General features: G+C 37.5%; 1 protein-coding gene across 2 annotated transcripts in view; it reads left to right on the top strand.

The window, feature by feature from the left end:
• GRTP1 (growth hormone regulated TBC protein 1) overlaps positions 1–23,474 on the top strand; it is a 66,989-nt gene that overhangs the window by 18,374 nt on the left and 25,141 nt on the right. For both annotated transcript variants that reach the window (XM_056807436.1, XM_007501247.3), the window contains exons 3-5: positions 7,650–7,808; positions 13,191–13,315; positions 20,151–20,247. In XM_056807436.1, the coding sequence (XP_056663414.1) occupies positions 7,703–7,808; positions 13,191–13,315; positions 20,151–20,247 (328 nt within the window). In that variant the 5' untranslated portion in view covers positions 7,650–7,702. The remainder of the gene's footprint in view (positions 1–7,649; positions 7,809–13,190; positions 13,316–20,150; positions 20,248–23,474) is intronic.

Here is a 23,474-nt window from a genome sequence, read left to right as displayed (position 1 = left end):
AAGGAAACTAATTTTATTGAAAAACAGCTGTCAAAACATATATTTTTAAAAACAACTTCATGGACTCTAGGTTAAAAAAAAAAAAGAGCCACAGGATTGATGATGGAATCACGGGGAATTCAATTGTGTCACACCCTTTCCAGAAACAAAAATAGTATTCTTTTGAATGAATGGATGGATAGATGTGAAATTTATTGACTCTCAGACTCTCAAGACAAAAATTAGACTCTCAGACAAAGATCTGTTTTGATTATCCATGACCTGGACAAATGGCAAACTAAATGGTTTAGGTGGAGAGAACAGGTGGACAAGCACTAGAGATTATGGTCAAATGCATGCTGGGTTGCTAATTGATGGAGAACCTTGAATATTAGCCTTAGAAGAATTGGGATTTGACAGATAGACAATAAAGGGAAACCTCTGCAGATTCTTGGTGGTAATAGCTAACTTTTCTATACCAATTACCATGTTGCTATGCACTTTGCTAAGAATTTTGCAATTATTACTTCTTTTGATCCTCAGAACAACCCTGGAATATAAGTGCTATTAGTATCCCAGTACCTAGATGGCACAGTGGATAGGACTCCATGCCTAGAGTTAGGAAGACCCGAATTCAAATTCATTTTTAGATACTTATTGGCTGTGTAACTGGGTAAATCACTTAATCCTATTTGCCTCAGTTTCCTCATCTGTAAAATAAAGCTGGAGAAGGAAATAGAAAATGATTCTAAGTATCTTTGCCAAGAAAACCCCAAATGGGTTTACAGAGTCATAGGTGATGGAAATGATCGAACCACAGCAAAAATCATTATCCTTATTTTATGAATGAAGAAGCAGAGGGAAACAGAGGTTAGGTAATTTACCTAGAATCACACAACTGGAATCTTCCTCACCTTTATTCTATCTGTTCTACCATTTAGCTTGAGTAAATTATTTTTCTTTCGACAGGAGCCTATGATTTCATTAATGTGCGGAACTTAGTTCAGAACTACAGCATGTCTCTATAACAAAGGAACCCCTTGAATCTGGGTCTTCCTAATTCCAGAGATGTCTCTCTAGACCCTGCCCTTTACTACCTCATGAGCAGAAAAGTATTGAATAAAAATAGTACCTTAAGGAAGATCATTTTGGCAACTGTACCTATAGTCAATTGGAATGGGAAAGAATTAGAAGCCTAAAGACTTCTCATCTGGCTCATGTAATGATCCAGATGTGAAGTATGGAGGACCAATCCTAGAAAAGATGCTGTGGAAATGGGAAAGAGAATATAAAGCTGAGAGATGCAGTAGGTCCTAATGAAGGGAGACAAGAGAGAGAAAAAATTAAAAATAATGACAAAGCTATGATTTAGGGAACCAGTCAGAGAGTAGCCCATTTTGTCATTTTGTCATAATGGATAAAGGATTTGGTGAGGAAGAAAACAATTTACCTTCATTTTCAGTGGTAGGACATTCCAGTGTAGGTAGACACACCGAGGAGTCTGACCAGGAAGGACAGAGAAAGGAAAACAAAGAAGTAAGAGAAGGACGCAAAGTATTGAATTATGGAAGCCCAAGAAAAGATTTCAAGAAAACAATATAGTTATAAAGAATGAGGAGTTAAAAAAATTAATCGCTTTTGACAAGGAAGATATCAGTGGCTTTTTGAGGGAAATGTTTTAAGAGACTGAAAGCCACATTGCAGGGGACTGGGGAAAGTTTTAAGTAATGAGATATAGCAGGAATAGGAAGAAGCTTATTCCTGATAGAAGATAAAAATAAGTGGATGAGAGTTGAACAGGGTCAAGTAAATATTTTCTATTTGTTGCTGTTGTTTTAAATAAAGGAATTATGGAAACATTTAAACTAGAAAGGGAGGGATGGATAGAAATGCCAAAGTGGGGTGGGGTGGGGTGGGGAGGAAATGTCGGAATGGGCAGAAGACTTGAATGAATATGTGTGACCCTTTTTAGGACAGCAGCAAGCAAGGTATGGGCAGCACAGGAGCTGGCTTTTGAGACATGAAGAGATACCTCCTCTATAATGTATGAAAAGCTAAATGCTGAGGTTAAATTAATTGTAATAGCTTATTTTATTATTTTATAGTTTTATTATATATCATATTATATTTTATAACTTAATATTAATATATCATTTTATAATTTGATATAATGATATAATACATTTTAAAAAGAAGTTAAAATGTTTAAGATTTTAAAATCTCATTTTTATTTCTTTTTTCCTTTACCAATCTTTACCAAGAACCTCCTGGTAAAGAAACTCCCTCTACCAATAAGACCAGTAGCTGCTTGGCCACTCATAATTTGAGGAAGCCACCTGAGACACTAAGGGAGTAAGTGGTTTACCTTGGGCCACTCAGCCACTGTGTGTCAGAGATGGGGTTAAAATCTAGACTTTCCTGACTCAGAGACTAGCTCTTTCTCCACTACATACACCCCACAGAGCTTCTCATCTTTTTAAAATTTTTTCCATGGTTACGTGATTCTTGTTGTCTTCCTCCCTTCTCTCCTCCAGGAGTTGACAAGCAATTCCACTGAGTTATACCTATATTATCCCAGAGCTTCTCTTCTTTAAAAAATATATCTCAGGTTTTCACTTTCCCTTCCTTTTCTGACTATCTCCTTATTTACAAAGATTAAAAAAGAAAGAAGAAAAAAATCAGTTTAGCAAACCCAACTGACACAGCAAAGGAATCTGACATACGTACTCTTCTGTATCTGAAGTCTTCCTCTGCCTTTGTAAAAAGGGGATTGTAGAGCACTAGCCAAGGACTCAGTCCCTAAAGGACCAATAAATATCCTTGTCTAAGGCAAAGCTGAAACTGAGGTGGGCACACAAGTCAAGGGAGGCGGAATGGTCTCTGTCAGGTACTGTGGGGTTTATTTATTTTATTATTTATTTTAATATTATTTAGTTAGTTATTTATAGGGACTATGGGCTTAGAAGAGAAGGAGCTGATGATGATGCTGAGTCAAAGGGGTTATCAGGTTAAGAAGAGTAAAATGTTTGAGTAAAAAAAAAATTTAGAATAGTAAGAATAGTAAAACAAAACAAGAGAAAGTATGGTAAAGGTAGGTCGTTATTGACTATACTATAATGTTGAAAGGAAAGGTATCATTGGGTTGTTTAATGGAACCATGAATAGGGGTATGAGAGAGACCATGGGGAGAGAAGTAGAGTCTGCGCTGGAGGTGCCGTGGGCAGTACCCGAGGACCTTGGAGGGGAGCAGTGCTCTCAAGCGTGCTGGTAACTTGGTGGATGGAGAATAGAATACAGGAGAGAGAGAACTTCTCAGAATTGGGGGGGGGGGGGAACAGGAGGGGCAGAACAATTTTATTCAGACAGAAACATTCCTTGAGGGATTAGAAGGAATTTAGCCTTTCTTTTTAGAAATTTAATTTTTTCCCCCAGATTACAATCTGCTACTATACTGATATAGGAATAGTTTAGGTTAATCCATCTCTTTTCAGAATATTTTATGAACTGAGCATACAGCACTGGCTCATATCGGGGCTTGAAGTCTGGTGGGAAGGTCCCCTCTCTGCTGGTACTGGATACTTAGATGCTTTTTTTGTTCCCAGGAAAGAGTGTAAATGTGGGGAAAAGAAAGAGCATTTAGATACAGCATCTACTGAGTGCCAGGCAGTGGTTTTAAGTGTTTTTAAAAAATAAATATTACCTCATTGACTCCTCACAACAGTCCTGCAAGTTAAGTATTGTTATCCATGTAGGAAACTAAGACAAATGGGTTTAGTGGCGACTAAGTGTCAGAGGCTGAATTTGAATACAGTTCCTCCTGACTCCAGGCCCATTGCTCTTTCCATTGAGCCATCTGACTGCTTCTAAATGAAAAGAACAACAACAAAATAATTGCAATTTTTGCAAAAAATGCAACTGGATGTAGGATTTTGATTACCAATGTTGGCTTCAAAGAAGAGAGAGGAGGAGGCACCATGTCCCATTTCTTCTACATATGTGGAACAGTACATATAATTCAAACTCTTTGGAAATCTTGCTTGGCTTTTGCTGATGTTCTCTCCTCCCCATTTTTTGTTCTTATGTTAGTATTATGATATTCAGGTGGGAAGGTGTACCTCTCAGCACCACTGTTATCTCAGAGCATGGAAGAGATGTTATATTGTATTTTTATTTATTTTGATAAATAAATTTTATGTGTATTTAATTTAATAAGCATATATTTATTAGACATATTATATAACATAAACATAATTTATATATTATTTAATTTAATATATTGATAAGTAGAATTACATTATATATTATTTAATTAAGTAAATAAATGGATTAATAATTTAAATTTTATATATAACTTATATGTTTAACAAATAAAATGATAAAATAAATTATATTATATATAAGATAATATGATTTATATATGATTTAATTTAATAAATAAATGGGTAAATAAATGAAATTACATTTTAGTTTAGGTCAGTGGAGGAGGGTTTTAAGCTCTCTAAACTATAAAGAATCATACTTTTGATTCCACATACAATGGGGGCTTTGGATCCACAGAGAACCCCAATTATAGAGCAGTCTGGCCTCCGTTTATTTAGTGCTTTGCAATGAGTTTTGTATTTTTATCCGTGGAAGGAGACAAAAGTATCCCTTCCTCTTATTTTTTTTAAACCAGTGTCTTCATTTCTAGAAAACGGGACTGTGGCGAATGCTTGTATTTCCTTTTTCTTTGACTTCCCTTCTTTAAATATTTATGTGTCTGTTAGTGGTTTGAGTGTGTGTTCATAACAGATGCAGTGTGGTATCCAGGAAAAATGACTGGATTTGGAGACAGAAATTCCATTCAGATTTTGCCTTTGTCACTAATTAACCATTTATCCTTAAAAAATCACTTCACTGGTACAGCCAGGTGGCTCAGGGGATAGAGAGCCAGTTCTGCAGACAGGACCTGGTGCAAATGTGGCCTCAGACATTTCCTAGCTGGGTGACCTTGGGCAAGACACTTAACCCCCTTTGCCTAACCCAAACTGCTCTTTTGTCTTACAACTGAAACTTAGTACTGATTGTAAGACTTGTTAATGTTTTTAAACAGGTAATGTTTGGAAAGGAAAGGAAAGGAAAGTCACAACCTCCAGGCTGCCAACTGCACATATGATTCCATTTCAATGGCTTTACTTTAAATCAATTCAATAACATGTTCCATGGCTGCTCTCATGGCAGCTTTGCTCTGAGGGCTCCAGAAAGCATTAAAAGGTAGAAAACAGGAACCTCCCTTTCATGGAAGTGGCAAAGACAAGAGACCTCTGCAAGCGAAAGGAGTAGAACCAGGAGAACATTGTACACAGAGATGGATACATTGTGGCACAACCGAATGTAATGGACTTCTCTACTAGCAACAATGCAGGACAATTAGGAGGAACTTAAGAGAAAGATTCTATCCACATCCAAAGGAAGAACTGTGGGAGTAGAAATTCAGAAGAAAAACATGTGATCGATCACGTTGTTTGATGGGGATAGGATTGGGGTTTTGGCATTAAAAGATCACTCTATTGTAAATATTAAAAATAGGGAAATAGGTCTTGATCAGTGACACATGTAAAACCCAGTGCAATTGCTCATTGGCTCCAGGAGGGGGAAAGGAGGAAGGGAGGGAAAGAACATGAATCATAACCATGGAAAAATATTCTAAATTAATAAGTAAATATATATATTTTTAAACTAAGAGACCTCTGCAGAGCAGCATACTACAGTCAGGGGGAATGCAGCGGGTTAGAATGCTGAGGCCCAGGAGACGCAGCACAGCCCTGAGCGGTGGCTCTTATCAGCATAGACTCGGTGACCCTCGAGCTGAGGCTGAAGAGACAGATACGGCTGGCTGAAAATAGTATGGGGCAGAGGAGAGAACAAAGAGCCCCCTGCTTTGAGCTATGGCATCTCAAGGGTTGGATCCTGTCTCCCAGCTTCCTTTAGACTTGGTCCAAATGCCTACTTCTACAGGAAACCTTTTCTGATTTCCCCAGCTCCTCGTATCTTTCCCCTCTCCCCCATCACCTTTTACACATTTAAAAATGCTTCTTTTTGTCCATATTTCTTACGAGTCCCTCAGGGGCAAAGTTTGATTTCATATTTTTGTTTATTTTTAAATTTAAAATGACATCCTAAAAAAATTTTTTTTAGATATATTACCTTCTAGCTTAGAATCGGTTCTGTGTATTAGTTCTAAGACAGAAGAGCAATAAGGGCTAGGCAATGGGGGTTAAGTGACTTGTCCAAGGTCATACAGCTGGGAAGTGTTAAAACCAAGACCTCCCTTCTCTAAGCCTGGATCTCTATCCACTGAGTTACCCAGCTGCCCTTGTATTTGTATCTCCACTATCTAGCACAGTACCTGGCAAAGAGTAGATGCCTAATAAGTGTTTGATAGTTGATGGATGTCTTGTGGTTTTTTGACTTTTTATTAAAAATAATGACGAGACAAATAATACTGAATAATATGGAAATGGCTTCAAGTAACTATATATATGTAAATATATATATATACACACACCTATGAATGTATAACCCAGTGGAATTACTTGTCAACTCTGGGAGGAGGGAGGGAGAAAACATGAATCATGTAACCATGAAAAAAAAATTAAAAAAAAAAGTGGGGGCAGCTGGGTGGCTCAGTGGATCGAGAACCAGACCCAGAGACGGGAAGTCCTGGGTTAAAATCTGGCCTCAGACACTCCCTAGCTTTGTGACCCTGGGCAAGTCACTTAACCCCCATTTCCTAGCCCTTACCACTCTCCTGTCTTGGAACCAATACACAGTATTGATTCTAAGGCGCAAGGTAAGGGTTTAAAAAAGAATTAAGTAAAATTTTGAAAAATAAATAACAAGACAAGTAATAACACTGAACTGACCTAGAACATTGTTAAGCAGCTATATGGTACAGTGTCAGGCCTGGAATCATGAAGACCTGAATTCAAATCTAGCCTCAGAAACTTCCTAGGTGTGTGACCCTGGGCGAGTCACTTCACCCTCTTTGTCTCCGTTTTTTCATCTGTAAATGATCTGGAGAAGCAAACAGCAAGCCACTCTAGTATCTTTGCCAATAAAACTCCAAAAGGGATCATAAAGAGCCAACAGGACTGAAAATGACTAAATAGTGTCTAAAGAACAAAAACTTACTGCCTTGGAACCAATACATAGTATTGATTCTAAGACAGAAGATTTTAATTTTAAAAATTAAAAATAATTAAAATTATCTTCCCCATTAGAATGTAAGAATAAGGACTGCTTTTGCTTTCTTTAAATGGTGTCTAGTATCATTATTTATAATTATATATGTAATATACAGTAGTGCACATTGATTAATTATTGATTACTCAGATAATTTGACCATGATATAAAATGTGTATTGCTTATTGATTCTGCATGTTTTGTGTCTAAAAGTATATACTTTTTGTATACAATTTTTGGGCAAAAGTGTATCAAATTTTCATTTTCTTTAAACTTGTGTGCCAAGCGCCAGAAACATTTGAGTTATACTACCATTTGGTCCAAGGTTCTATTTTCTCTGGATTTCTATTTAACTATTGACCTTTCCTTCCAAAACTTTTTTTCCCAAAACTTTTTTCCAAAAATTTAGATATATATATATAGTACATTATTTTTTCTTGTTTCAGTAAAACGCTACATCAGGAAAGGGGTTCCCAATGAACACCGAGCTTTCGTCTGGATGGCCACAAGCGGAGCCCAGGCCCAGATGGACCAGAACCCAGGATACTATCGGAAACTACTTGAAGGAGAAAGAAATGACAACCTGGTGGAAGCAATCAAGACAGGTGACATCCTCATCATTCCTACCCCTGACCAATGGCAGGCAGACGGGGAAATACCCTCTGGGACAGCAAACTCTGCTCCCAGTTTGATTTTTGTTTAATTAGACTTAGTCCTAGCTAATGAAATGATGATATTGAAGATCAGCCATTTGTTCTTAATTTGAAAATGCAGCTCACTTAAGAAAATGGCAGTGGTGGTTCATGAGGGAGAAATGAATAGAAGTCAGTAGACTCAGGAAGATCTGTGGCTCTAGGCAAGGTCTTTAATTTCTCAGGGCTCTAGGTCACTCTTAGATTCAAAATGGCAGAATGGGTAAGGATTTGTATAGGAAGAAGTCCTTCCCTAGGAGATAAATATTCAGGTAGTATCCAATAAAATAATAAATAATCCCATTAAATATTTTAAGTGTTTGTTTTTATTAAATTTGTATTATAATATACATAAAATCTTATAATGTGATAAATTAAAATGTCTCAAACTTTGTTGTTTTTATTTGTTATTATTAAATTTGTTATAAGAAGACTTAAGTTCAAATTCTCCCTTGGATACATACTATTTGTGTGACCCTGGACAAGTTTTGTAATCCCTCAGTGCCCTCAGGCAACTTTTTAAGACAATAAGTAGCAGAAAGGCTACCTTGGCAAAGGGAGTTTCTATACTCAGAGTTCCCCTGCTCATACCAGGGAAATCATGAGTTCAGAGAAACAAGAATGAAAAAGCAGGGTTGGACATTTAGAGAAGGAAGTTGGGGGGGATATACCCACATCTACACCTGAGTTTCAAGTTTTGCAACCTCCTTTTTGGTATCAGTCTAGAGTAGTGGTGGTGAACCTGTTAGAGACAGAGTGCTGGGTCCCATCCCCACCCCCAGACTGAGTGTCATGCCCTCCCCCAAGAGACCAGGTGTCATGTGCCCCTCCCCTGTAAGTGCTGGGCACATCCTACCCAGCCCCCTACCCCTTACCCCACACAGGGGAGGGTAGTGCTCCCATTGGGCTACTGGACAGAGGAGTGAATGAAGTGAGGAATATCCTTAATGAGTGTAGAGAGGGAAGAGGTAAGTGGCCCAAGAGCTCTGCTCCCCTCCAGCTCTGCTGCCTGTGCCTCTCACCTAACCCCTGTATACTCTCAATTGGCTGCTGGGTGGAGGGGTGGGGATGTGAAAAAATGTCCTCAGGCCCAGTGGAGAGGGGGAGGGGAGCAGCTCCATCTGAGTCTCTGTCTTTCTAGTAACCAACTGGGGGAGCAGGGGGCAGAGAGAGCTCTGTGTGCCATCTTTGGCACCCACGCCATAAATTCACAATCACTGTTCTAGAGTAAGTTTCAAAAAAGGCTGATTTTCCTACGTTTTTGTTGGTGTCTTTGTTCTTTGTCTTGATCTGTTATCTATTCATCTTCATATTATTTTAGGATTGTTGCTATTAAAATATCAATGGAAGATGATTCTTAGCATTTGATTTTCTCATTTTATGTGGAAGAATCAGTATCTTTCAAGGCTATTACCCAATTAAAATAACTGGATATGAGAGTTGAAAAGGCTGAACTGAAATCATAAATAGTGATATTTTAGAAGTAACTAACCAGTAGGAGAGGGAAACAATAAGAATCATGTAACTAGTGCAAAATTAAATTATTAGATAATTTCATAAATTTATTACATTTAATTTTAATTTAATATATTACAAAATTAAACATAAATAATTTCAAGTGCAAAAAAAAATAAATGAAGTAAAGAAAAAAAAGAAATAACTGGCCAATAACTCATCCCCTCCCCTCCAAAAAAACCACCAGGATATGTTTTTATTCACTGGATGAAAATTACATTCTCTGTATTAATAGAAAGTTTATCTTAATCATTCATTTAGTTGTATTTTATTTATAAAGTTTTCAAAATATCCCTACTACCAACAGACCTCCTATTTTATTCCTTTTTGTACAATCAATTGTCAAAGGTGGAAAGAGAATGAGTTAGCATAGAATCTAGTTTTCTAGGGCAGCGAGGTGGCTCAGTGGATATAGTGCTATGCCCAGAGTTGGGAGGACCTGGCTTCAAATCTCGTCTCAAATCCTTTCTAGCTTTGTGATCTTGGGCAAGTCATTTAGTCCTCTTTGTCGTGCTTTTGCCCTTCTGTCTTAGAGTTGTTACCAATTCAGAAAACAGGGTTTAAAAAAAAAAGAAGAAATGGTGGCTATCAGGAAAAAAAAGAATAAATGGTGGTTGTCATTTAAAAAAGAATAAATGGCAGCTATCATTAAAAAAAAAAAAAGAATGTACCTTTCTGGTTGAGAGAATGTTTTTAAAAATCTCATCTTTTACTATGTCTATGTACTTTTGAGATAGTTCTGCCTCTTCGATCTTAACATTTTTTAGAAAAATTAAAATGTAGACTTAATGTTTTATTGGAGATCAAATGAACCCGTAATTATTCCAAAGTTGCATGTTCCTTGGGTATGAGACTTTGGTCCAGCATGTCCTTTATTGCAGTAGCTCCTGGTCCTGTGATTGTGTCATGACTCCTTTCTGCAGCCCTTGGAGCTCAAAGTTCGGAGAATGGCCCCCTGAGGGCCAGCAGGCTGGCACAGACCAGGCATTCTGGTAGATGATTGTCTCCAGGTTTCAGAATTCTTGGTCCACTGAGGTCAGGCCAGAACAAATGTACAGTCAAAGGTCTCTGAGCACAAGTGGCAGCTGACTCCCTAGATAACCAGAGCTTGGCTGTGAATCCCTCATCATGGCTAAAACTGCTCATTCTGAATTTGGAAGAATAAGCAAGGTTTGAGGGAGAATGATCAGTCTGGAAAAACAGAATGGGATATTGTTGTTGTTTTAAACCCATGTGGTCCTCTATCTCTTGGGTCATATTGCCATTAAATGAACATTAAATTAAATAAAAACCCAGAGTAAGTGTGGTATAATTACAAGCCATGGTATAGAGAAGGACTTCATGCCATAAAGAGATTTTTGTATTGAATTCTATTTATGTAAAGATCATAAGATATTAGATTTGGAAACCTCAGAAATCATCTGATTCAACTCCTCATTTTATAGATAAGGATATGAAATCACTTGGCCATATTCATGCTGGTAATAAATGGGAGAATTGGGATCTGAACCCAGATCCTATAACTTTAAACCAATTGCTCTTCTGTTCTTCCATGCTATGGCTTTACAGACATGTATTTCTTAAAACATGAGGATGAGAATGTAAGTAATATATAATCAATTAATTAAAGGGTTGGGGAGACCCCTTACCAACCTTTCTCTTCATGGAGAGGGTGTGTGTCTCTGTGTGTGTGTCACAGGTGTTACACATTGGCTAAATTTTTCAGACTTTTTCAATGCCTTAATTAATTGTACTGATTATTTTTTCCTCTTTAAAAAAATACCATTTATTTAATAGGGTTGATTCTGGGGATGCAAAGGGAGAGAATAGTAGGATGATGTTAAAAAAATGGAAGACTGATTTAAAATTTTTTTAAATAAATTTTTAAAAATGAAAAGAGTTGGATTTTATGGCCTCTAGTTCCTGTCTAGCTCCAGAGCTATGACCTAAAGTTATGATTTTCATATAAAATTGCCAGTGTCCATTATGATTACCATATATTTTGTCATTCAGTTGAGTTTGACTCTTTGTGACCCCATTTGGGATTTTCTTGGCAACAATCCTGGATGGTTCACTTTTTCCTTCTCCAGCTCATTTTACAGAAAAGGAAACTGAGGCAAACAAGATGAAGTGACTTGTTCCTGGCCACACAGCAAATGTCTAAGGGCTGAACTGTCTTCCTAACTCCTGGCCCGGTGCTCTATCCACTGTACCACTGAGCAGCCCAAAATAGTGGAATAACCATAAATAGTGGAGTAGCAAACATTCATTGTTCTAAATGAGTTTCCACCCCAAAATTTGGAGAGGGGAGAACATAATGTTGATGTTGAATTGGTATTCTCATTGCTCCTTTACAAAATTAGCATTTCAGAATCAATTTTAAAATGTTGCTGCTTATTTTAGTAATGTCAGGCCAGTCACAAGGCAATAGTTAGTTCTAAAAAAGCCATTAAAATGTCAAAACTTTACAGAATTATTGTCAATGTAGAGTGAATCAGAGGGAAAGATGATGTGGTCATGAGAGTCATTGCTGAGAGCTACTGGAATATGAGAGAGACTAGAGTGATGGAGGAAGCAGGGGACCATCAGTAGGGAGAGAGTGGGGGAAAGAGATTTTTTTGTTCAAAAAGAGGTTTCAGTAAAGGTTACACAATGTAAGGTCAGGTTAACACTTTATTTAATTTGGTTTTAAAAATATTTTTATTGATATACTTTCTTTATCTTGATTTCCATATATTCTCTCCCCTCCCACCCAAAGACCCGTCCCTTATTATAACAAAGAATAAAAACAAAAGGGAAATAAATGCAGCCAACTAACCATATATAAATCAGATGTGCCTGACAATATGTAAAATATTCCCTAAATATAGTCCCCAACCCTTAATTCCACCCTTGCAAAGTGGAGAGGAAGGTTTGCATTCCATTTCACTTAAATTTGTTCATCTATTTCTATATTTCTGAAAGAAGTCTCAATAATCTCCCCTTTTTCTGAACTGGCAAAATTACAATTTCTTCCTAGATTGCACACAAAAAGGTTTTAGACTGTCATCATTCATAGCCTTTAGAGTTAAACCTCCTCTTTAAATGAGTGCACTTTCATCTTTAATCATGAGAATCACTTGAAAAGGAGAAGCACATTTAGGTTAGTGGGAAGAGAGTGAGGTATGGTGAGGAGGAGGAAGTCGCTTAGTCATAGAGGGAGATGGGGAGGGGATGAGACAAAGTTCTACCGCACTCTTGACCACTTCATTTTCTCATATGTGTCCTTATGACCCTTCAGTCCGGGACACCTTCAGATTCGAGGACTGGGAATCCCATTCCTGTCCTACTTCGTGACTTCCCTGCCAAGACCCCAGACTTTGTAGGTCGGAATTGCAGCAGATAATGGAGCCCACATTTCTGGCTTCCCTCATGGTCCTTTGGCAGCCCAATCTTCCACCCCATCACTAGCCTCAGCAGAACGCATGAAATGTGTTCATTTCTTTGCTGATTTGTAAGAACTGGTTCATATAAGCCAATGTCACAGAAGGAAGTTAAGCTCTTTACGAATCCAGTCGTGAAGGAATTGTTGCTCCATTTTGAATCCTTTCAGGGGTATAAATATCTCCCTTCCTCAAGAAGAGGTTATGGGTTAATTAAATCCTAACGAAACACAAGAACATTACAGGACAGAGTCCTGAGCCTTCCCTGTAGGTCTAGACACACCATCATTCTGTGTGCATATTTTTATCTGTCTGCCAATTCACATTTTCCTCTTATTCTTCTCTTAAACACCCACAGACATGAACAGGACATTTCCAGACAACGTAAAATTCAGACGGACCGCCGATCCCTGCTTACAACATACCCTGTACAATGTCTTGGTAGCGTATGGACATCACAACCAAAATGTAGGATACTGCCAGGTAAGAACAGCCTGAGCTACTCTAAATCATTTTCTTATCGGATTGGAAAAGGGAAAGCTATGAGTATATTGAACATTCAGAGCTATGTTCCTTATAGAGATGCAAATTCACTATTCTTGACATAGAAGGAATTTACTCCGGGGCTTGGAATTAGGTGAGACATACTTAGGAACTTTGACTGACACTTACTAGATGTATGACTGAGGAAGTCATTTCACTTTTTTAGACCTCAGTTTCTTCATCTGTAAAAGGAGGAGAATTGATTGCATTTACCTCACAGAATTGTTAAAGGCTCGAATGAGATGTGTTTTGGGTCCCTAGAAAGGTGGCTGTTACTACTCCAAGACATCTAGGCTGTGGATATATAATACCACAGGAAATACCCTTTGGATGGCTGCCCTGAATACCAGCTCCCTAGCCCTTACTCTGGTGTACTTTGCCTTAGTGAGCCAATAAACAGTTCTTTAGCAAAGACATCATTTGCTTAAATCATATAGCAAAGACAATATTTAGAAAACATTTACCCCCAAATGGGGGACACACTCTCCTACCAAAATACACACACACACACACACACACACACACACACACACACACACACACACACACACACATCCAAGAGCAAAAAGAGCAGGCACTGAAGGCATAAGGGTAATGGAGACAAGTGGAAGAGACCCATGTGGAGTTTGCTCCAACTCATTCTGTTGTTAGCTGGGCTGGCACTCTGCAGGGCTGACTTCTTGCAGGACAGAGTCTCTGCCGGACCTGCAGCTTAGTTGCTTTTCCTAGAGGTTCTGTGTGTGGTCTGGAAGGTTGGGTCAAGCAGGTCACTCAGTGGACATGTCAGCTCCTCATCACTCTCCACTGGGGCAATTATCCATGTTCTTCTTAGAGCCCATTATCCCTGGTCAAACCAGCTGGATCAGCAGGATGCATTTTTTTAATTGAAAAATTTTATTTAATTAATTAATTTAGAATATTTTCCCATGGTTACATGATTCATGTTCTCCCCCCAATCCCCTCCCATAGCCAACAAGCAATTCTACTGGGTTTTACATGTGTCATTGATCAAGACCTATTTCCATATATTGATATTTGCACTGGGTGATAATTTAGAGTCTACATCCACAGTCATATCCCCATCGAACCATGTGATCAAGCAGTTGTTTTTCTTCTGTATTTTGGCTCCCACAGTTCCCTCCAAATTGTCCTGGGTCATTGCATTGCTGCTAGTAGAAAAGTCTGTTACATTTAATTGTGTCACAGTGTATCCATCTCTGTGTACAATGTTCTCCTGGTTCTGCTCCTTTCACTATGCATGAGGTCTGGGAGGTCATTCCAGTTCACGTGGAATTCCTCCAGTTCTTTATTCCTTCAGGACACATTGTTTTGCTGGGAACTGTAGTGAGCTAGAATTTCACCAGTCTATGGCAGCATCCTTCCTTTTTCAAAAGTCCCTTCTTCCATGAGCCAGTCCATGTTGCGGATTAGTTTCAGTTCAGTAATTTCCTTCCCATTCTCCTTTGGGAATCTTATGAAGATGAGTGGCTAGGGACAAAAGTATAAATGTTTTCTGTTGCCTGGAAGTGTTTATATTATTATTGTTCTCTGAGTTTTAGGCACAAGTCTGCCAGAAATGATTAAAAAATTTTTTTTAATTAAAAAAAAAAACATTATTCTAGGGACATCTAGGTGACTGCTCTTCCCAACAGCTCTGCAAGCCTGGGCAAATCACTTAACCCCAGTTGCTTAGCCCTTACTGCTCTTCAGTCTTGGAACCAATACTCAGTATTGATTATAAGATGGAAGATAAGAGTTTAAATTTTTTTTTAATTATTCTAAATGACAAGCATTTTTAGCCCAGAGAAAGAAATGTCCAAATAAGACTTTTGTCTACCACAGCCACATAGATCTCTCTCTCTCCAATCATTTGAAAGTTACACTGATGGGACAGCTGGGTAGCACAGTGGATACAATGTCAGGCCTGGAGTTAGGAGGACCTGGGTTCAAATTTGACCCCAAACACTTTCTAGCTGTGTGACTCTAGATAAGTCACTTAACCCCAATGATCTAGCCCTTGTCACTCTTCTGTTTTAGATTGAATACAAAAGAGGAATGCAAGGATGGTTTAATATTAGGAAAACCATCCATATAATTGACCATATCAACAACCAAACCAACAGAAATCACATGATTATCTCAATAGATGCAGGAAAAAACGTTGACAAAATATAGCACCCATTCCCACTGAAAACACTAGAAAGTATAGGAATAGATGGGGCTTTCCTAAAAATAATAAACAGCATATATCTAAAACCAATAGCAAGTATCATCTGCAATGGGGATGTTAGAAGCATTCCTAATAAGATCAGGAGTGAAGCAAGGATGCCCATTATTACCTCTATTATTTAATATTGCACTAGAAATGCTAGCAATAACAATTAGAGAAGAAAAGGGAATTGAAGGGATTAAAATAGGCAATGAGGAGACTAAATTATCACTCTTTGCAGATGATATAATGATCTACTTAATGAATCCCAGAGAATCAACTAAAAAGCTAGTGGAAATCATGAACAACTTTAGCAAAGTTGCAGGATAGAATGAATGCAAAGGGGGAAGCTAGGTGACTCATTGGAAGAGAGCCGAACCTGGAGACAGGAGGTCCTTGGTCCAAATGTGGCCTCAGATGCTTCCTAGCACTGTGACTCTGGGAGAGTCACTGAACTCCAGTGTCTTGCCTTTACTGCCCTTCTGCCTTGGAATCAATACTTAGCATTGATTCTAAGATGGGAGATAGTGCTTTTTTTTTTAAACTGATACTAAAACAGAAGGTAACAGTTACCAAAAAAGTTATATTTATATAAATTTTGGACAAGGAAAAAGTTTATTATATGCTAAAATAAAATAACTATATTAAAATATTAAGAATAAAATTATATGTTAAAATGTTTAAAATTTGAGATTAACATTCCAAAATAAATCACTATTTGGTACTCTCTTAAAGTGTTCACCTGAGATCAATTTATTCCTCCTTTCTCAATGGTGAATCAATGGAGAAGGATCATTGAATAGTGCCACCACTTCTAGGGGCAGGAAGGCAAGAGTTAAGTTGGATTTATCTCCCTCAATCCATTTCCCACAATTTATACATTTTCATATTTCAAACAGAGAAAAGTCTGGAAAGAGCTTTTAGAACTGAGGGATATCATTTTTATTTGAGCTTAGAAGGTTTTCATACATTTCCTCAATATAAAATTGAGTTACACATTTCTCCCAGCCTTTCAACTTTCTACCTGAAGGCTTTTCACTTACCTTTTGATGTCTCTTCATTTTTAACCTCTGAAGACGTTCATGATTTTTCTGGTCTCACTGGAGGTCCACCCTCCCTTGCAAGCATGTAAAATGCTTCATAAACTCTAAAACATTATTAGTTATTATTTTTTTCACGTTTAACGTGAAGTGACCTTTTTGTAACTGAATTAAAGCATTAAATTAATTTAAAGAATTAAAGTGTTCACCTATCTTCTATATAATGCTGGAGCAGAGAAGATGAAAAAATGATTTGTAATAACATCTCATTCTTCTCATTGATATTTTTACATAATGATATTATAAAAGGATGTCTATCTTGCTATTATTCTTTTTAACTTTTTAATTTTTTAAATTACATATAAAAACAGTTTAACAATTGTTATCTGACATTTTGTGATTCAAATTCTCTCCTTCCCTCCCTTCTCTCTCCCCTCTCCAGGCAGGAAATTCTTGCTATTATTCTTTTATGTTTCTATTATTTGTCAGATTATTACATGGGTAGATAAAATGACTAGTTTCCTATAATTGAATGAAAGTCTCTAATCTTTACTATTCTTTTATGTTCTGGTCTTGGAGTTAGGAATAAATGCTGAAATCCTGTCTCATACCCTTAAATGTCTTCCTGGAAAAGTCATTCAATTGCTGTCTTCCTCAATTTCCCCACCTGTAAAATGAGGTGGAGAAGGAAATGGCAAATCACTCCAGCATCTTTGCCAAGAAAACTCCAAATAGGGTCAGATGTCACTGAAAATGACCGAGAAACCAAAATACTAGCTAATATGATCCAAATTGTCAAATAGGTGTATAAAACAGCTGCTTTTTTGTAACTAAAAGAGAATATTGGAACGTAAAAGTATGTTCAGGACAAGCTGCAGAAGGAACAGCAAGGATGATGTCCTCATCCCACATGGTTTTGTTATTATTACTAGCAAAGCTAACATTTATAAAGCACTTTAAAATTTCATCTTGTTCTTGGTTTTCAGTACAAATGTGCATGGATTATTGGGGGGGAGGAATGTCCTTTTACTTGGAAAGTGGTTTCTGTCTGGAAAACACCTACTTCCTACACCTAATGGAGTTGTTTGAGTCAGAAACCATCTATCTTTATGTTCAGTGGTTTTTACTGTCTGCTTTTTTCTCTACAAAAATCCTTTTTTAGTGAATTTGCTGTCTAGAGAGCAAAGATCAAAACACCATGCTAGAAAAAAATCAGGAGAGCTTTAAGGTGTGAGCCAATCCAGCTTTCCAAGCTTGTGTGCCTCGCTGGCCACTGAAACACTTGCCTTCTGGAATGTTTTCAGAAGAGCCATCTTTTGTGCCCACTCTGTGAAATCATCCAACAGGCTCCCGTCACCATGGTTGCAGGCATCAAGCTATCTGCTGTCATGAGGACTGAAAAGCAGCTTTTGAGATTTTTGAGGGCTTCGTGCATCAGAGAAAGCCAGAATGGATCAAAGATTTTTGCAAAGGGACAGTGGCGGAGAGCTAAAAGGGCTTGTGGGTTTCCATCTAAAATGCAGTCCTGCAACATGGCTCCAGAAACTTGCTAAATAATTTAGAGCTGAATGGGGTTGATTTTAATTAACTTTGAGACTCCAGTCTGAACACAGTCTGGACACAGTCTGGGGAACCAAAGATCCATTTAGTTGTCTGTCATCACAGATTAATTCAGGGGGAAAAGGAGGAAGGAGAGAGGAATGAAATGAGAGATGGCCTTTTGAAAAGGCCAGCATCAAGCAGCAGTAATAGATACTGGTTATCGCTGCATCTAAATAATTCACAGGATTATATTTTTATGCATTCTTTTATTTACATATAAGTATTGAATGTAGGAAGCCAAAACTATTGTTCCTCCTAGACCTGATTAGACTGAAACCTTATCTTTTATTGCCAAGCCTTATTTTTTTCTTCAACAAATCCTGATTCTGTATTTAGAGTATTTGATCCCCAAATTCTCCTGTAATTTTCTGTCAATCATTTTAGCTGCTTTTTTTTCTAATTGAAAACTTTAATTTAATTAATTCATTTAGAATATTTTTCCATGGTTACATGATTTATGTTCTTTCCTTTCTCTCTCCTCCTTCCACTCCTTTCCCCTTCCCTGAATCCGATGCACAATTCCACTGTGTTTAAATGTGTCATTGATCAAGACCTATTTCCATAAGCTACTTTTCTTAATATACTTTTTCCTCTGTCTGCTCTTTATTTATATTTGGATTTTAATCATCTAGGATATTTTTTGCTCTGCAATAACCTTTATGTCTTTGATGATGCAGGTATCCCAAAAGATTAAAGACTTTTGAGATAGCGTGTATATTAGATTAAGGTTTGGGGAAATGTGTTGTAAATTATGTGATTTCTTCCCTTTATTGAGTTAGAAAACTATTATTTTTTTCCTTTTTAAACCCTTACCTTCTGTCTTAGTATTGGTACAAGGCCAAAGAGAGATAAGGAGGCAGGAGGGAAGAAGGGAAAAGACAAAATGAATCATGTGACTAAAGAAAACTTATGTGGAAATTTATTATTAACATAAAATAATGATAAAAATAAATTTAAAAAAAAGAGAGAGATAAGGACTAGGCAACTGAGATTAAGTGACTTGCCCTGGGTCATACAACCAGAAAGTATCCAAGATTTAAACTTGGGTCCTCCTGACTCCAGGCCCCCAAAACAGTTTTATTAAATATCTTTTCTTTTCCTTCTTTCCTCCATTTCCCAGTTCTTTCCAAAAAAGACTTGACAGTGACCATCCAAACTATGTGGTACTTGGGGCAGCTGGGTAGCTCAGTAGATTGAGAGCCAGGCCTAAAGACGGGAGGTTGTAGGATCAAATCTGGCCTCAAGACACTTCCCAGCTGTGTGACCTTGGGCAAGTCATTTAACCCCCATTGCCTAGCCCTTACCACTCTTCTGCCTTGGAACCAATACTGATTCCAAGGAAGAAGGTAAGGGTTAAAAAAAAACAACTATATGGTACTGGCTTAGAGATAGAAGGTTGGATCAATGGAATAGAGTTGGGGGGAAATGACAGTAGCAAGATAGTGTTCGATAAACCCAAAGATCCTAGCTTCTGGGACAAGAACCTACTATTTGACAAAAACTGCTGGGAGAATTGGAAGACACTATGGGAGAAATTAGGCTTAGATGCACATCTTGCACCCTACACCAAGATGAACTCAGAGTGGATAAATGACTTAAATATAAAGAGGGAAAGGAAGGAATTTAAGACCAAGCAGGAGACAGAGAACACTACAAAATATAAAATGAATAATTTTGATTATATTAAAAGTTTCTACACAAATCAAAAAAGACTTTATCCCTGATTGTAACTCATAATCAGTATAAAATGCTAAGAGCTTCCATTCCTACTTTATTTTTATTATAATTATTATTATTTCCATCTCTGGAGCATTATTTATTTATTCAATCAAGCAAGATAAACTGGAAATGTGTCTTTGGTGGGGACTTAGAGAATACTTGAAAGTCCATTCTGAATTTCTCTTCATTGTTCTTTCCATTTTAGGGAATGAATTTCCTGGCGGGATATCTCCTCCTCATCACAAAGAGCGAAGAGCAGTCCTTTTGGTTGTTGGATGCTCTTGTGGGAAGAATATTGCCTGGTATGTTGAAAGCTCTTTTTCCTGTGTTGGCTTATCTGCCAGACATCAGTCAGATTTTTTTCCCCTTTTTTTTAGCAGAGCCAATGAGTCACCATTTAACTAAAAGAGAGTTCAGTGGTTTGGGAGTTAAAGTTTATAATCTTATTGCAATTCAGTTAGAAGTGAGAAAAATATTGAATCAGATTGTTTTCAGATAGAGCAGATGAGCTTTTTTTGGGTACTTGATACAGTTTATTCTCTCCTCCTTTCAGATCCCAGTGGTAGACTAAGACCGTACACTTGGATCATCTGTTATTCAATCTGCCCATTATTATGAAACTTCAGGGGATGTAGTGGTTCTCTTGTTAAGCTATATTCTAACCATTAAAGAGAATGAGAGATGTTTGCTTGTTCATATATTCTTAGACTGCCAAAAAAGACATTAACATTTTTAAAATTATTTTATATATATATTTTTTTTGCTGGAAGAATTCCGAATCTATTTTTTATTTTAATTTTTAAAATATTTTTTTTCATGTTTACAGGATTAGTTTTCTTTCCCTCCCATTTCTTCTCCTTCTCCCGGAGTCAATTAGAAATTCCAGACATTTTTTTTTAAACCTTCTGTCTTAGAGTCAATACTGAGCATTGGTTCCAAGGCAGAAGAGCAGTAAGGGCTTGGCAATAATGCCTTATCCAGGGTCACACAGCTAGTAAGTATTTGAAGCCAGGTCCTTCTGACTCTGGCCTTGGGTCTCTATCCACTGTGCCACCTAGCTGCCTCTCCTCTTTTTAAAAAATCAAATTAATTAATTTTTTCTTTAAAAAGCACCTTCCAAGAAAGAATATAAATAAAAAACAAAAAGCACCTTCCAGTATTATTTATTAATATATTGGCTCTTTACTTTCAGTTTTGTTCATTTTTATTTCAATTGTCAGGCATTCAATTCTGATGTTTTTAATGTCTTTAATTTTTAACGTCTTGATTTTGGGTTTTTTTTTAGTTACATATCTAGTTCATTAATATGTTCTTTTTCTCTTTTGTTGATAAAAGTATTTAGAGATTAAATTTTCCTTTAAAGTCCACGTTGGGGGCAGGGGGCAGCTGGGTAGTTCAGTGAATTGAGAGCCAGACCTAGAGACCGGAGGTCTAGGGTTCAAATCTGGCCTCAGATACTTCCTAGCTGTGTGACCCTGGGAAAGTCACTTAACCCCTATGCCTAGCCCTTACTACTCTTCTGCCTTAGAAGCAATGTACAGTATTGATTCTAAGATGGAAGGTAAGGGTTTAAAAAATAAAATAAAATAAAGTCCATGTGTTTGCCTTACTAAATTTTGGTATATTATCTCAATAGGGTCATTATCTTTAATGAAATTGTCTAGAGTCTCTGTTAATTGTTCCTTCACATACCAATTCTTTGGAATTTAGTCATTTAGATTAGAATTCATTTTAATGCTTTATTCAGTGGCCTATTTATTAAATGTGATATTTATGCTTTTTTGTCTTTGAGTTTTTCTGTCCTAATTCATAGTTTTTGTAAAGGTACACTGCATAGCTGAGAAATATGTATAATTCTTTCTATTCTCATTCACTAATCTCCAGAGTTCTAATATAGTAATCATTCTAAAATGTAACTCAGATCTTTAACTTCTTTTCTTAAAACCTTTACCTTCTATCTTAGAATCAATTGATTCTGAAGCAAGGGCTGGGCAACTGGGAAAAACTTTCTTGACCTTCCATCTTAGAATCAATACTGTGTATTGGTTCCAAGGCAAAAGAGCAGTTAAGATTAGAATTAAGTGATTTTTCCAGGGTCACACAGCTAGGAATTTCTATGTTATATATTTTTTTCTTTTGTTTAAATTTTTAAAAAAAATCTCTAAACCTTGACCATGATGGAGAGAAGGCTGAGCTGAGCTGTTTCCTTTCTTGGTCCTTTTCTTCTTGACTACTTCTTGACCACTTCTCAGGAAGCAACAGAACTAGAAGATGCTTAACTTAATTTTCATCTGGGGCTCTACATAGGACCCTTATGGATATTTGATAATGAGAGAATAATAAAAATAGTTCTTTAAACTCTGTAAGTGCTTTTAATTAATCATTCTGATCAAGCCAAGGCTCCGTTCCCTCAGACTTCCCTGAAAAGGATTCAGGGAGAACAGTGCTGCCTCGGCCACATTTTCAGGTCCAAGATGATGCGTTTGTTTTATTAGCACACAAGCAGGGTAGGGATTTTGAGGCAGGAAGCACGCAACACAGCAGATTCTGGGACACTGAGCCCAGGGAGCCACTGTCTGTGATTGTCTGGATGTCCCCTACAGTGATGAATAACCTGAAAATCTGGTTAAACTCGATTCTTCCTTCATTGTGCAGGGACAACATTTAAGCCAGGCTTGGGAGGATGGGGCAGGGGCATTCTCCACTGCGGGGACCCTTCGGTGGGGGGCACAGCTCCCAGTCACAGATGTTCTCTCTGACATTCCTGGGTGGGCATGCTCTCAGTTTCCCACCTCCTCCTTAGCCCTTACCTTCCACAGCTCATGGACCCGTGAATGGGGATGGGCAAGCACAAAATTGGTGCTGTCATAAATGGTGGGAGTTTTTATTTTTTTACTACGTGGGTCCTAGAACAGAAACCAGCTCCTTCTCTTCCCTGAGCCTGTGGGGGAGGAAAATGCAGGAGGTGTTGGAAAAGAATCTTTTCTTCTGGAGTGGAGAGACCTTATTATCTGGCACCAAGGGGAGACGTAAGCTGATTGCTTTGAAAGGGATTATATGCATCCTAGGCTGAAAGCAAATTGTTACAAGTTTAAAATTAGATATTTTATATTCTCTCCTGGGTCTGCCTGATGCTACACAGTTTGGTTTTTTTTTTGGAGAGGAGCATGATGACTTTTCAGCTCTTCTAAATGGACACCATTTTCTTTTTTCCTGAGTTATTTCTCTGCAGCCGTAATAGCATCGGGTTTATCAGCACTCTTTTTCATAAAGATGAACTTTTAGAAGTCATTATAATCTTACATTAATTGCAATTCAACTAGCAATATGGCTTATTCATCCTCATTCATGCAGCATCAATTTACTTAATGCAGGAAACCTCACGATGTTTCATCCTTTCAAGCTCACTCAGCCTCAGAATTTGCTGAGTACAAGGGTGAATTCATTAATATGATTAGTAGCTGAATAAATCACCACTTTGATGGGGGGAATCTTTCAGCAGATTAAGCACATTAAAGCTTTTTTCCTT

Source organism: Monodelphis domestica, chromosome 8 (assembly GCF_027887165.1).
Source record: "Monodelphis domestica isolate mMonDom1 chromosome 8, mMonDom1.pri, whole genome shotgun sequence".
NCBI classification, from domain to species: Eukaryota; Metazoa; Chordata; class Mammalia; order Didelphimorphia; family Didelphidae; genus Monodelphis; species Monodelphis domestica.
This window is presented reverse-complemented; position numbering and strand designations above follow the sequence as displayed.